The sequence below is a fragment of the Wyeomyia smithii genome, chromosome 2 (genome assembly GCF_029784165.1).
Source record: "Wyeomyia smithii strain HCP4-BCI-WySm-NY-G18 chromosome 2, ASM2978416v1, whole genome shotgun sequence".
Classification (NCBI taxonomy): Eukaryota; Metazoa; Arthropoda; class Insecta; order Diptera; family Culicidae; genus Wyeomyia; species Wyeomyia smithii.
Window position 1 is genome coordinate 95,725,410 of NC_073695.1, and position 13,480 is coordinate 95,738,889.

Sequence of the window (13,480 nt, forward strand, 5' to 3'; positions counted from 1 at the left end):
ATCCTCACAGTAGTGAACAAACTAAGTTTATTTGCAATCGCAAGCGAGACAAATTGTCGACACTGTTCAATATAACGGAATCACCGAAATAACGATTTACGATAGATAGCTTATATACTGCATTTGAGCAAAACTGCACAAGTCTCCATTCCACATGCCTGATGAAATGAGTCTGCTATAAAATCATCTTTATTTCTGTTGTATTTGCACAATTTACAATTTTTGGGATACCCCAAACAGCAGCAGTAATCTAAAGCTGTTCCGTGCCTGCACATATTCATATGTATACTAATCGCAACCGTACGCAAGAACACAAGCCAGGATACGACCAGGAAATCGGGCATGAAAATTGATCAAAAACATTTATGCTAAATGATGACTTTTGCCATGTTTCTGGAGAGAATAATTGAGCAGCTGTTGTACGGATGCTGCTAAAGCCACCAATGCTGACATCAAGTTCTTCTGAACAAGGTGCCGAGTTGTTGCACGATTACGGGCCATGCTATTTGCTATGTGTGCTCATCGAATATTCATTGACGGTACTCTCGTACCTGGTAAGCCTGCTCGGAGTAAATTTATTAAACATTGAAGTGCCTCAGCTTAGAGATCTCTTTCTTTGTGTATATGCAATATGTATGAATGTGCCATGGCACCCAATCTAGTGCAACAGCTCTATTGAAAACAATTAATAATTACAATCTTACCTTTTCACAGTGATTGATATATTTTTTACTAGTTTCTGCTTATTCGCATCGTTCAAATTCGGTTCAGTCTGCTTGTTCGGGACGGTGTCACGGTAGTTGGGGTTCGATTTACCGCGACTCGCCCGGTCACCGTTGGTTCCGGTTTTATTGTTAACACCTGTGTAGCCGCTTTCACTGCCACCGGCCGTCGCACTTCCGGAGCTGCTTCCGCTGCCGCTACCGCTATCGATACTTTTAATCATGGCGTCCACGCTGGCCACTTCCTCTGTCGTCGTAAAAAATGGCAATAGCATGCTGCAGCCCCACCGTCGATATGCCTCCTGGAAGAGAAAAGATAGGACGTAGAAACAGTGGACGATTAGATTGTTTGATTGTAATGTTTTTTGTTTGTGGTGGATAAAGTAGAAAATAACCGTAGGATGTCACTTATATTCTCGTTACTGCCAAAAGACAACAATCAAGACTGAACGAAAATCTATACAACAAAATTGATTGATGCTTTATTCGGGGTCACATTCATCAGTATAACCTTCAGCTACAACGCACAAAGGATCCTTCTGTGAAGCCAAGCGATATCATAATTTGCTCTGTCCAACGAGCAGGAAGTTAGAGAAAGTAACGGGGGGAAAAAAAGTAGGACCGTCTGATGAATTAATTACTCGTTATCGAGAAAGATCCGGGAGCTTTGGAAAAGCTTATAGTAAAGCGGGAACGGAAAAATCTACTGGATGGTGAAGGCTTGCCTCGGGGGGAGGGGTACATAACAAAACATAGAAACGGTTCTTATCATGGCGATCGAACGACTCCATTCCACCACGGTGCCGTGCGATGGAACTGCAAATGGATTGCTCTATCACGATGACCAGACGCGATGAAACGCGGGTTTTTGGCATTCTTAATTATGCTATGTGGTTCGCAGGCAGTTGGTGCGGTTTTCGAAAATTTTCAGGTTTCGAGAAAATATTCAATCAATGTAAACTAACTTAATCGCAGTGTTGAAATTATTCAAGAATTGAAGGAACTTTTGATATCATTGATATTTATACTCGAGGAAATTTGTTAACAATAAATATGTTCAGAGCTTTTAACACGTCTTATAGCATAACAAAATATTTTATTTAAAAATGTAGATAAAGAACAGGCAAAAATAAACTTACGGTAAAATGAGAAATTATTCTTTTCTTGTTGGTCGATTTTCTTCACTCCGGAACAAGTGTCAATGAAATTATTCCTCTTGTAAAAGCGTCGAGATCAACAGTATTTTGAATTAAAAAGACATAGGAAAGAGTCAAAACAGCATACACTTCTAAGGAAGCGCTAAGAAGACACAGAAAGGGCTTTAAAAATGTTCCAGAGTTTTCGCAAAATGAAGTTCGGCTACCTAGCATGCTTGACCTTAATCCACAGGACTATTTCCTGTGTGGCATCTTTAAATGGGATAGAGCTTGTCATACAAAATTCGCGTCACTTAAGTTTCGAATCTCCTAGGTGATGGCTTCATTAGAACTCAACTTGTCTCAACGACCTTGTAGCAGTTTTTGTAAGCGAAAAACTACAGTCGTCAATGAAACAGTAACTTTTAGAATAAAATCATTAAAAAATATCAAAATGTTTAAAAACAAAAAATGGCTTAACGGCGGTGCATTACAGAAATGCATTTTGAAAATAACTTTAGTAGCATAAATATTTGGGCCATAAATATCGTACGCATTCTGTAGAATTCGAGTTTACTTGTGAAATATTCTCAGCAATTCATAAGAAAATATTTTAATATTTAAGAAATAGTTCTTGCGTCGACAAGTAAGAATAACTGAGAATGAATTTGATTAAATGGACACAAATCGCATTTGAAATTTAGTTAGATGTGATTATCACAACAAACCAACCGGATACCGCACATTGGCTAGTTCACAGACGGTATCACGCGCTATTATGATTGTGCCCAGTATGATTATTGAATATGTCATGTTGAATATTTTCGTCTTGGATTTATTAGTTTCGCAATACTCAATGCTATACTCAATATTTTTAATTTTTGGAATTTTAATAATGTTTGAAACCTTTTATTTCATTTTCGAAAATAATTATATCGATTTAAAACATGAAATAAACATGCGCAATTTTACCGAATCATATCTTCGATCAAGGTAATTAGGTAATAGGTAAATCGAAAAGTTATAAGTCGGATAATTAGTACATGCGAGTCGGCTGAAATTGAATAAATGAATATAAGGCGTCGTACACAAATTACGTACTGTAGCGTAGCGTAAGCACGGTATTTGTCGTAGATTGCAGACTGGTGACTAACGCTTCCACTCGGATTGTATGAGGTACAAGGTTTGGGAGTAACATTTAAACCAATCTGAGGTGAAGTAGGCCCAATAGTCATCATTGCTGGCCACGCCCACCTTTACCGTAGCTTGGGGATAATGGAAAGGATATTGATGATGCAATACTTACTTAGTGAGAGTCACCGACTCAGTGACACTCCCGTAAGTAATACGGAGTTGGATTAGGAGGTTAGGCAGGAAGTTTTTGACGTAAAAACTATCTACCAAAATTGAAAAAAACTGGCAAAATTCCATACTTTCAAAGCCTTGAGAATTAATAAGAATGCAAACATGCACCTGAGCCAAAACTTATTCCTAAATTCGATCTCAAACCGCCAAACTTATCATAGTACAGTTGTCGTGAATTCATATCACGCTGCCACAAAGTTTAATCATAATTATTAAAACAATTTAGCTGCAACATGTAACCAAAAGCTTGAAAAATCGAAAAACTCGCAACCCTTTAATGAGCAGCTCTACCGCCTTGCTGCTCTATCCGAAGGTACCGTGCTGGATCGAAACCCGTACAGTATCGAAATCCGTACACCTTGATGTTTTTCTTCAGTTTGAAGCATTATAAAAATGAAAATTCATATGATAGTTACATGTAAACGTCCGTTGAGATGTTGGCCTTCTGTTTAATTAAACTATGCGCCAGTAGGCCATGAAATAATAACATTAAAAATGAAAAATCAATCGTGTATCGGTTTCAGTTGTCATTGCGTTGTATCGTTAGAGAATTTACTAAGGAAACGTTCTTCATATAAAAACGTTTTTCAAGTGGGGTATAAGTGTTTTACTTTGTGAATCTTTTTGAAATTGATGGAAAAGGTAAGTCTTTGTCATTTTCGAGCTGTACATGGTCTGGCAAATAGTGTAAATTGTATTCATTTAACAAAAACTGCGCCGTACGGATTATGATCCTTGTTAATTGCTTGAATCGAAATCCGTACAGCGTGTGTATCATGCATATATTGTTGAACTTTTTTCTTGTTTTAAGCATATAATGGAAGAAAACAAGTATAAATATATGGCAAACAATTTCGAAGGAGCTGTGACTGAGGTACGCAAGGGAAAGTCGTACCGGGAAGCTTTCAGAGGATCCGGCGTTTCGGTTACTACGACAAGGGGTGCCGCAACGAAACGCAACGAAAATTGCACTATTTTAGCTGATATAAAAAATTGGAAAGCCGTGTGAAACTTTAGGAACCAGTTGATCCTCAAAATATATTTATTCGTTAATTTAAAGATAAATTACAAATGAAAGATGTTCATTTTTGTACTTCTATATCTATACTGAGTTTGATTTATTGTTGTATGGACTTTGATCCAGTCTACATCGCGTGTGTGCGGATTTCGATTCAAAAGTGTACGGGTTTTGATTCAGACAAAAACAGTGTACGGATTTCGATTCAAAACATGTTCTATTTAAACATGCTTTTTTCGAGTTTCGGAGTGATTTTAATCATTTTGCTTGAAAACAGTGATAAAATATAAGTAGACCTGTAAGTAAACATGTCAGTTTAAAGCAATATGTGATTTCTTAATTTTATATTGACCGTCGAAGATTATCATGTCTTTAGGTGTACGAATTTCGATCCAGCACGGTAGATAGCGTTTCAAGCGCTCTTTAGTCAGCACAAGACACAATCCGAAAAACGATTTTTTTACTCTTTCTCAAGTGCTACTTTAACACAAACAAAAACGCAACTGATGCTAATTTCTCAACAGCCCAAATTGCGAACAAACATCACGAATAAACGCTTTTATATTATGAATGCGATTTTTGTTTGATAATCAATAAAAATTGAGTTTTATTCTATTTGCATCCAAACACGTTCGCACGAGAAGTTTATCAACTTTATAAAAATAATCGCAGGCTGCATATTTATTATTGTGCTTAAGAGGTAGGGATTTACGATGCTTTTAATTGACCTTTTTGAGTGCGGCTTATTCGAGAATTTCGTTAATTTTTGCTATTGATGGTTACGTGTACACTTAAGTAACTTTTTATGCGGGGATACGTGCCACGTAAAACGGTGTATAACACCCGCCGAAGTGGAACGCCACGACCAATCACTGAGCAACTGCGGGACGCCGAGGCTGCATAGGGATATGCGCCGCAGCTGGAGGCAGAGCTACCCACGAAAGAGCAGCTTGGCGCAGCTATCCTTGAAGATGGCTGGAGGAGCATCCGATCCGCCATAGGTAGCACTGCTGTAGCGCTACTAGGTACAAGCGCCCCGAATCCTAGAAATGACTGTTTTGACGGCGAATGCAAACGGTTAGTCAAGGAGACGAATGCAGCACGGGCGAGAATGCTGCAACACCGTACGAGAGTGAACGTGGAACGATACCGACAAGCACGGAACAGCCAAAACTCGGTCCTCCGAAGGAAGAAGCGCCAGCTAGAGGACCGAGATCGCGTAGCGATGGAAGAGCTGTACCAAGCTAACGACACTCAGAAGTTCTACGAGAAGCTGAACAGCTCCCGCAAAGGCTTCGTGCCGCAAGCCGATATGTGCAGGAGCGTGGACGACAACCTCCTTACAGACGAGTGTGAGGTGATCGAAAAGTGGAAGCAGCACTTTGACGAGCATCTAAACGGCGATGCAGTAGAGCGCAAGACGGTATGGCACCTGACCTTGGTGCACGAGCAGAAGACATCAGGATTCCAGCCCCCGATCTCCCGTAATTGAAGGAGGCGATTGGCCGGCTGAAAAACAATAAAGCTGCTGGAGTGGACCAACTTTTCAGCGAGCTATTGAAATACGGTGAAATGCACTGTGTCATTGTCAAGGTTTTAGAGGAAGAACGAGTACTGGAGGAGTGGATGGAGGGTATTGTGTGTCCCATCTACAAAAAGGGCTACAAGCTGGAGTGCTGCAATTACCGGGCAATCACTCTGTTGAACGCCGCCTACAAGGTAGTCTCCCAAATACTCTGTCGTCGACTATCATAATTTGCGAAGCAGTTCGTGGGACACTACCAGGCGGGATTTATGGGTGCCCGCACCACCACGGATCAGATATTCGTGGTTCGGCAAGTTATGCAGAAATGCCGCGAATATAACGTGCCCACACATCATTTGTTCATCGATTATAAATCGGCGTACGACACAATCGAACGGGACCAGCAATGGCAAATTATGCACGACTACGGATTTCCGGACGAACTGACGCGGTTGGTCAAAGCGGCGATGGATCGAATGATGTGTGTAGTTCGAGTTTCGGGGGCACTCTCGGGCCCCTTCGAGACCCGACGAGGTCTGAGGCAAGGTGATGGTCTCTCGTGCCTACTGTTTAACATTGCCCTGAAAGGTGTCATTAGAAGAGCAGGGATTACCACGAGTGGCACGATATTCCAAAAGTTGGCTCAACTGTTTGGTTTCGCCGACGATATCGACATTGTGGCTCGGACATTTGTGAAGATGGCGGATGCGTACTACGGACTAAAGGCTGAAGCCAAACGGATTGGACTGGTCATCAATGCATCGAAGACGAAGTAAATGAAAGGAAGAGGTTCACGAGAAGACAGTGCTAACCTCCCACCTCGAGTTCAAATTGTTGGTGATGAAATCGAGGTGGTCAACGAGTTCGTGTATCTGGGCTCACTGGTAACTGCCGACAACGATAACAGCAGAGAATTTCAATGACGCATTATGGCAGGAAATCGTGTATATTTTGGTCTCCGGAGGACGCTACGATCGAGTAGAATTCGTCGCCGCACCAAGTTAACCATCTACAAAACGCTGATTAGACCGGTAGTCCCCTACGGGCATGAGTCATGGACTATGCTTGTGGAGGACCAACGCGCCCTCACGGTCTTCGAGCGGAAGATGTTGCGTACCATCTTCGGTGGACTGCAGATGGAAAACGGGGTGTGGAGAAGGCGAATAAACCACGAGCTTCAGAAGCTGCTTGGGGAGCCATCTATCGTCCACACCGCTAAGATAGGCAGGTTGCGGTGGGTTGGGCATGTTGTAAGGAACAGCCCGGTAAAGATGGTTCTTGAAACCAATCCGTCAGGGACGAGACGGAGAGGTGCACAGCGGGCAAGGTGGATCGATCAGGTGGAACCCTACGCAGACTGCAGAGCTGGCGAACTGCAGCCATGGACCGAGTGGAATGGAGACGGCTCTTACGTACAGCAAAGGCCACACCACGGCTTGGGACTGTTTGGTAAGGTACGGTATTTCCCTGGGCTACTAGTGACGCTGGATAAGGCGTCGTACAAAAATTACGTAACGCTAAACATCCAGATTTTAGACTACCTCCCCCACCCCCTATGTAACGATTAGTAACGTTCAATATGGCTCCCGCCCCCTAAGATAACGTAACGCTGAACCCCCAAAAATTTTCGGGTTTGAAGGAGAATCATCCGTAAATCCGTAAAATGCAAATCGAACCACCAACCTTGGTGGTTCCAGACCAATATCGTTCCAAGAACAGTAATTACTTTCTATGAAACTAGCGGATGATGTAGAGGGTTTCTCGGGCTCTAGAAGTATGGAGTTTTAAGTTATCACTCCTAAATTGCTTTTCTCAATTGATCTGCTTTGAGCATGACGAGCTTAATACAAGATAATCAGTAGTTGAACATTGAGAATGATTTACTACTAGATATCACTTTGCCATTTCATTGTGTAATTCCAGATGATTACACAGTGCAAAAAAATGACTTTTTTCTGCCTTGGTTTCTATATATAATTTTTTGTGCATTTTAATGCAAAACCAAATTTTCCCGAGTTTGAATATATTTTAACTCAAGCAGCAACAATAACGCCATTTTTAATTTTTGAGAAATCGGAAATTTACGATGTTTTTTCGACACCATTTTGTTTTAAGACCAAATGGTCGGCGTGGGACCAAACCAAACCAAGCGCCATTTTTTTCAAAAATTGAGTGTTTAACACCAGTGGATGTTAAAACTGATAATCTATCTTCCACGAAAAAATGAAATCATTTGAACAGTTTATAATGGTATTATAACAAAATTTCTCTGCAGCAGCTTGCAGGATACATACGGGGTGGTTAAGTTTTGATGGCTTTGATTTTTTAGTATCAAAATTCTAAGAGTTTGTCCACATATTAGCATCTTCTTACCCATCTTTAAAAAAAACACAGATTTTAAATTGGACAAAAACTGAGCTCAAAACAATGATTCTACGAAACCGGTTTTGACATGGTTTTAGTATTAAAGATACTCAAGGATACAATAACAATTGGTCTTCACATGATCCTCCCCCTTTTGCGGGAAAGGGGTTGCATCATCTATTTTTTTCTAGATTTGACAACTGGTGGAAGAATGCTGCAGCAAGGAGTTTTTGAAGAAATAAAACCAAAATTTTCTTGCGGGTATACACCTTGACTGACAGCCAAAGCGTTGGGCTTATACAAAATACAAACAAAACCTTTTTTTGAGCATTACTTTGGTCGGTTTTCGACTCGTGCCGAATTATTGTTAAGGTTTGCAGTACACAGTAGTCACCGGAAGATTTGTTCGCTTCTAAAATTGTTTACCATGAAGATATTTTTACAGTTTTAGTTAGCTAGAACTGTTAATGCGCTTGCGCGATGCTTCTGATTTCGACGCCATTTGCAACAGAACTAAGCATGCATAAATAAAACAAAATTACTGGGGAGAGAAAGGAGGAGAAAGAGAGAGAAAAAGCGAGGGAAAGTGGAGAAAAAGAGAAAAAAAAAAGGAAGATAGAGGAGTAGAGGGAGAAAGGAGGAGAGAGAAAGAGAAAGGAGGAGAAGAGAGGAAGGAAGGGGTTAAGAGAGAAAAAGTAGAGGAGAGAGAGAAAGGAGGAGGAGAGAAACAGAAACAAGAAGAGAGAGAGAGAAAAGAGGTGGGAGAGAGAAAAAGCGAAGAGAGAGAAAGGAGGAGAGAGAGAGAAAAATCATGAGACACATGAGGCAGGAGAGAGAGAAAGGAAAAGAGAGAGAGAGAGAGAGAGAGAGAGAGAGAGAGAGAGAGAGAGCAGGAGAGAGAAAAAGGAAGAGAAAAAGAAAGGAAGAGAGAGAGAGAAAGTAGGAGAGAGAGTAAGTAGGAGAGAGGGAGATAAAAAGGAGAGAGAGAAGGGAAAGAGAGAGAATTCAAAACAGATGCTTTGACACCTTAATTCATGCCTAGAGCATTAGTACAGTACTGCTTCTTCAATAACAGTTAAACAATTCATTGACAAACAACTTTTTTTAAACATGACATTTATTTGACAATATCTCAATAACTTTGTCAATGACTTTCAGCAACCTGCATGTTTACTACACTCCAGTTAACTAAACTGAAATTAAAATGATCTGCATTTATAAAAATGCAAAATAAACCTAACGGGATTTATAACACGGCACTATTTTCAAAAGCATTTGTTTGTTAAAGGCAACAAGTAAATTCTAACTGCGAAATGATTATTTGTATTTAGGAAATAGAAGGGCTTCGAACAAAGTTTTTAAATACTAGCTGACTGGGAGTATAAGATGCAACCTTAAAATTTTCTTTTAAAATTTAAATTTAAATAGATGTTAAAGCATAAAAATTCGTACAATTCTGGCGTAGCTATCTGGAGTTTTAACCTTTTTGCTTTTTACGCTACATGATATGCGAGAGAAATTGAAATTCGCACTCCTGAACATAGATTTCTACTTTGAAAAATTGAAAAAAGCTTTCAGAAACTTCAATTTTATTTCCCATTACGAAATGTCCCCAATTGGCTACAATCGAGCGCTAAAGGTTATGCACACTAAAATCCGTACACTACACTCATGTTGCAATACATAAGGTATACATAAATAAACATACACGCTTGAAAACCTACAGTTTAATTGTGGCTCCACCATTTTTCTTCAGTATGTGCTTTACAATTGGCCAGTATTCCTCATTTAGTTTCCGTGGGACCGACTGTAACGCCGTTGTCACTGTACTACAACGTTCGTAACATGACCAGAATCTTTCCTGTTTAACCTTTGAGAACCGTTCAGCAAAACTTGATGACGAAAGACTATTTCAATTTGTACTGATTGGTATTTGTTGACGGAAAGACACACAGCCTGCCGGTTTTTGTTTCATTTCAATCCTTAGAGCCATGTAGCCCTTGCATACTCTGTTCTTCATTGAACAAGTTAGTTCAAAGCCGTATATATAAGGCAGTTGTTTTTATCGCCCAAGCTTTAACCGTCAGATTGTGTATAGTTTCGACAAATATGCCCCCAACGGTGTTTGTGCCATGTTTGCCTCCCTATACTAAGAACGTGTTCTTCCGATTAACTGGTATGTTCTTGTGCAGTCTGATGCCGAAAGCTGTACTTCTACTGTGCTGTATATCTTTCCGGCTCGACACATAATCAACTGAAACTTAGTAAAGTCAATGAAAGAGGAATTTCCACTTTTTCCTTTCGTTCATTGGCATCCGGGCGAGCGCGGAGACACCGAGATGAAAATTGGTCCTCGAAGGAATGCTCGGCGTTCTGTCGTCCCACACTGTTCCACATCTCCGGTGGCGTCACCGCTGGCACAGCATTACTGTACATAGCGACCGTGGAGGCCGCATCCCAGAGAGTGTGTTTTTTAAGTAGCGACCTCCACTCGTTCAGATTCCTCTTGAGGAAAACTTTGTATCGCTTGAATAATACGCAAAAGAGAAAGAGCTTTCACGTGATTAGGCACGTTTATGGTTCCTTTTTATTTTGTTCTTCACACAGTTGGTTGTTTTTCGCCAACTCTCAGCATATTGCTGGCCGAGTGAATCCTTTAGCGGTACTATCAGAACATAGGTTACTCGCTTGTGACTTTGTCTTGTAGGGGTGAGGCTAAAGTCGGTTGTCTCAGTAAAAGAAATCATCACATATTATGTACGATGCATCCTTTTGCACCATTCGCAAGTTTTTCCATTATCACGCAGATAAAGTTGATGTATTATATCAAGTGTTTCCATCACCTTATCGCACTAACTCTTACCTAGTAACAACCCTGCTTTCGTATGCTGATTTTCCCAGCTTTTCTGCCATCACTTACATCACTTCCCTTAACATGGTTTGTCTAGAAAAACCTTACGAGGATGCAAAGTGCGCTGGCCAACCATTGTCTCGTATCCTGGCACAGAGCGTGGTGTTTTCCTTCCGTCAGGGTGAGTCAAATTTGTATGTTAGCATCAGGCAACCAACTAAAAAACCAACAAGTCGAATTAATACTAATTTGCTCAACATTTGGTGGTACTATTTATGGCCGTATCTACGACCACCCTAGTGCGGTATATGTGTATATAGGTATAACATCACTTCCACGCCCATCCATTTCGTTTTGGCTCGCTCGCAGACAGTGGCAGTAGCGCTTTCATATCCTTTGCATGCGGGAAAGCCTTCGTTTTACCACTCTGCCAGCTTTTGGAAAGAATCTAGTCGAATGGCACTGACCACCGGAGAAAAAGAGCCTTTCAAGATTTGGTACGGCAAACGGTGATTATGAGGTTGTGCTTTTCCGCTTACGTTCCTATATTTTTGGCGATCGTGCTTTCATCGCTCAGAGATTTTACTGGAATATGAATCATTAGGCTGGTGATGATTATGTAACCAGGAGTGGTGAGTACGCTTGATTTCAAGCAAGATTGAAACGCATTCGTATTTCGTATATGTGTACGTACAAAACTGTTTCCTCTTTTTCCGTATTCTTCTATAATGAGTTGTGGGTATAGTTATACCAGTTTATTATACCAGTCAGTGACTTCTACATCAAATGAAATGGTCTGATAAGAATACTCTTGCATTGAAATCGTAAAATGTTTCACATAACTTTTTTCTGTAATTATCATACAGCTTACTCAGCCTTAATGACCGCATCCCACATTTCCCTTTTCTCGCACATCCTACGCACGATGTTCTCTGGCGCGGTGTCCGTCCCATGTGAAGAACACATGCTCCGCGTTTTCTTCCACACCCGTACAAGCGGGCACATAGGGGAATCGGCGTACCCGAACCTATGCAGGTAATGCCTAAAGCAGCCATGGTCTGACATGATGTGTGTCAGATGGAAGGTTACTTCCCCATGGCGCATATTAATCCAGCATGCTAACTCTGAAATGAGTCGGTGTGTCCATCTACCTTTTGTAGCGTTGGACCACTCCCGCTGCCACGTGGCCATTGAAGATGACCGTATGGTGTTGCGTATACCCCTCGTATCGCGTTGGTCGAAGCACTCTACATCCTCTTTGACGATGATGCTGATGGACATCATGCCAGCCAAGACGCAAACCGCCTCGTACGACACTGTTTGGTATGCGCACGCGACTTTTAGGCACATTAGCCTGTACGTACTCTCGAGTTTACCACGATGGCACGAGGTACGTAGGTGGAAGCTTTCTTGCAGGTATAATCGACGTAGCTCCCGAACGTGAGCTTGTCGTCGATCATAACCCCCAGAAGCTTCAGGGAGCGTTCTGAGGCGATAGTGCATGCACCAGCACTGATCGATGCCTCCTGCTCCGACTTTCTGTTATTTACAACAATAACCTCAGTTTTATGGTGCGCTAGCTCCAGCTTCCTGGAGTGCATTCAGTCTTCCACTACGCGTATAGATAACGCGGCCTTTAACTCCATCTCTCTAATTGATTCGCCATAGACCTCAAGAGTTATATCGTCGGCGAATCCCACAATCACCACCCCTGGAGGGAGCGTTAGTTTCAACACATAGTCATACATGGCATACCACAGTACCGCACCCAGTATGGAACCTTGCGGTTCACCTGCGGTAACTGGGACGCTTTTCTGACCCTCGTTTGTGTTGTACACTAGCACTCGATTCTGAAAGTAGTTACCCAGAATCTTGTATAACGGCGTCGGCACTCTTAGACTCTGTAGCGCTAAGGCTATGGAGTCCCAGCTGGCACTGTTAAACCCGTTCTTCACGTCGAGCGTGCATCCACCGTGGACCAACCTTTTCAAAAACCGTACTGGTTGCTTAATAAACCGTTCTCACCTTCTGTATATTTCACCAGTCTATTGAGGATTACCCTCTCAAGCACCTTGCCTGCCGTGTCCAGCAGGCGGATTGGTCTGTATGCCGATGGGTCACCTGGTGGTTTCCCGACCTTCGGCAACAGCACCAGCCTCTGGCGCATCCACACGTCCGGGAAGAGGCAGTCGTCAAGGCATTTCTGCATGACCGCCTTGAACAACCCGGGGGCTTCTTTGATGGCCGTCTTGATGGCCATGTTCGGGATTCCATCTGGTCCCGGTGCCTTGTCTATCTTTAGGGAGTTTGCGATCTCGATCAATTCATCTTCTGTCACCCTTACCGCAACGTCTGCCTCTGCACGACTGCCGTCACTCACGGTTGGTGCTGACTCGTCAGCCGGAGGCCAGGGACTTGGTTCGTGGCTTAGGAAGAATTCCTGAATGATCGTTTCTAGCATCGCTGGTGATTGTTCAGCCGGAGCTAGCGCACCTCTAG

The 13,480-nt window shown here is 42.0% G+C and overlaps 1 protein-coding gene across 1 annotated transcript in view; it reads right to left on the reverse strand.

The window, feature by feature from the left end:
* The window catches only part of LOC129722668 (mucin-5AC), a 190,668-nt gene that overhangs the window by 36,335 nt on the left and 140,853 nt on the right, over positions 1-13,480 (reverse strand). Inside the window, exon 3 of the mRNA XM_055676308.1 lies at positions 705-1,024. Coding sequence (XP_055532283.1) covers positions 705-1,024 — 320 coding nt within the window. The remainder of the gene's footprint in view (positions 1-704; positions 1,025-13,480) is intronic.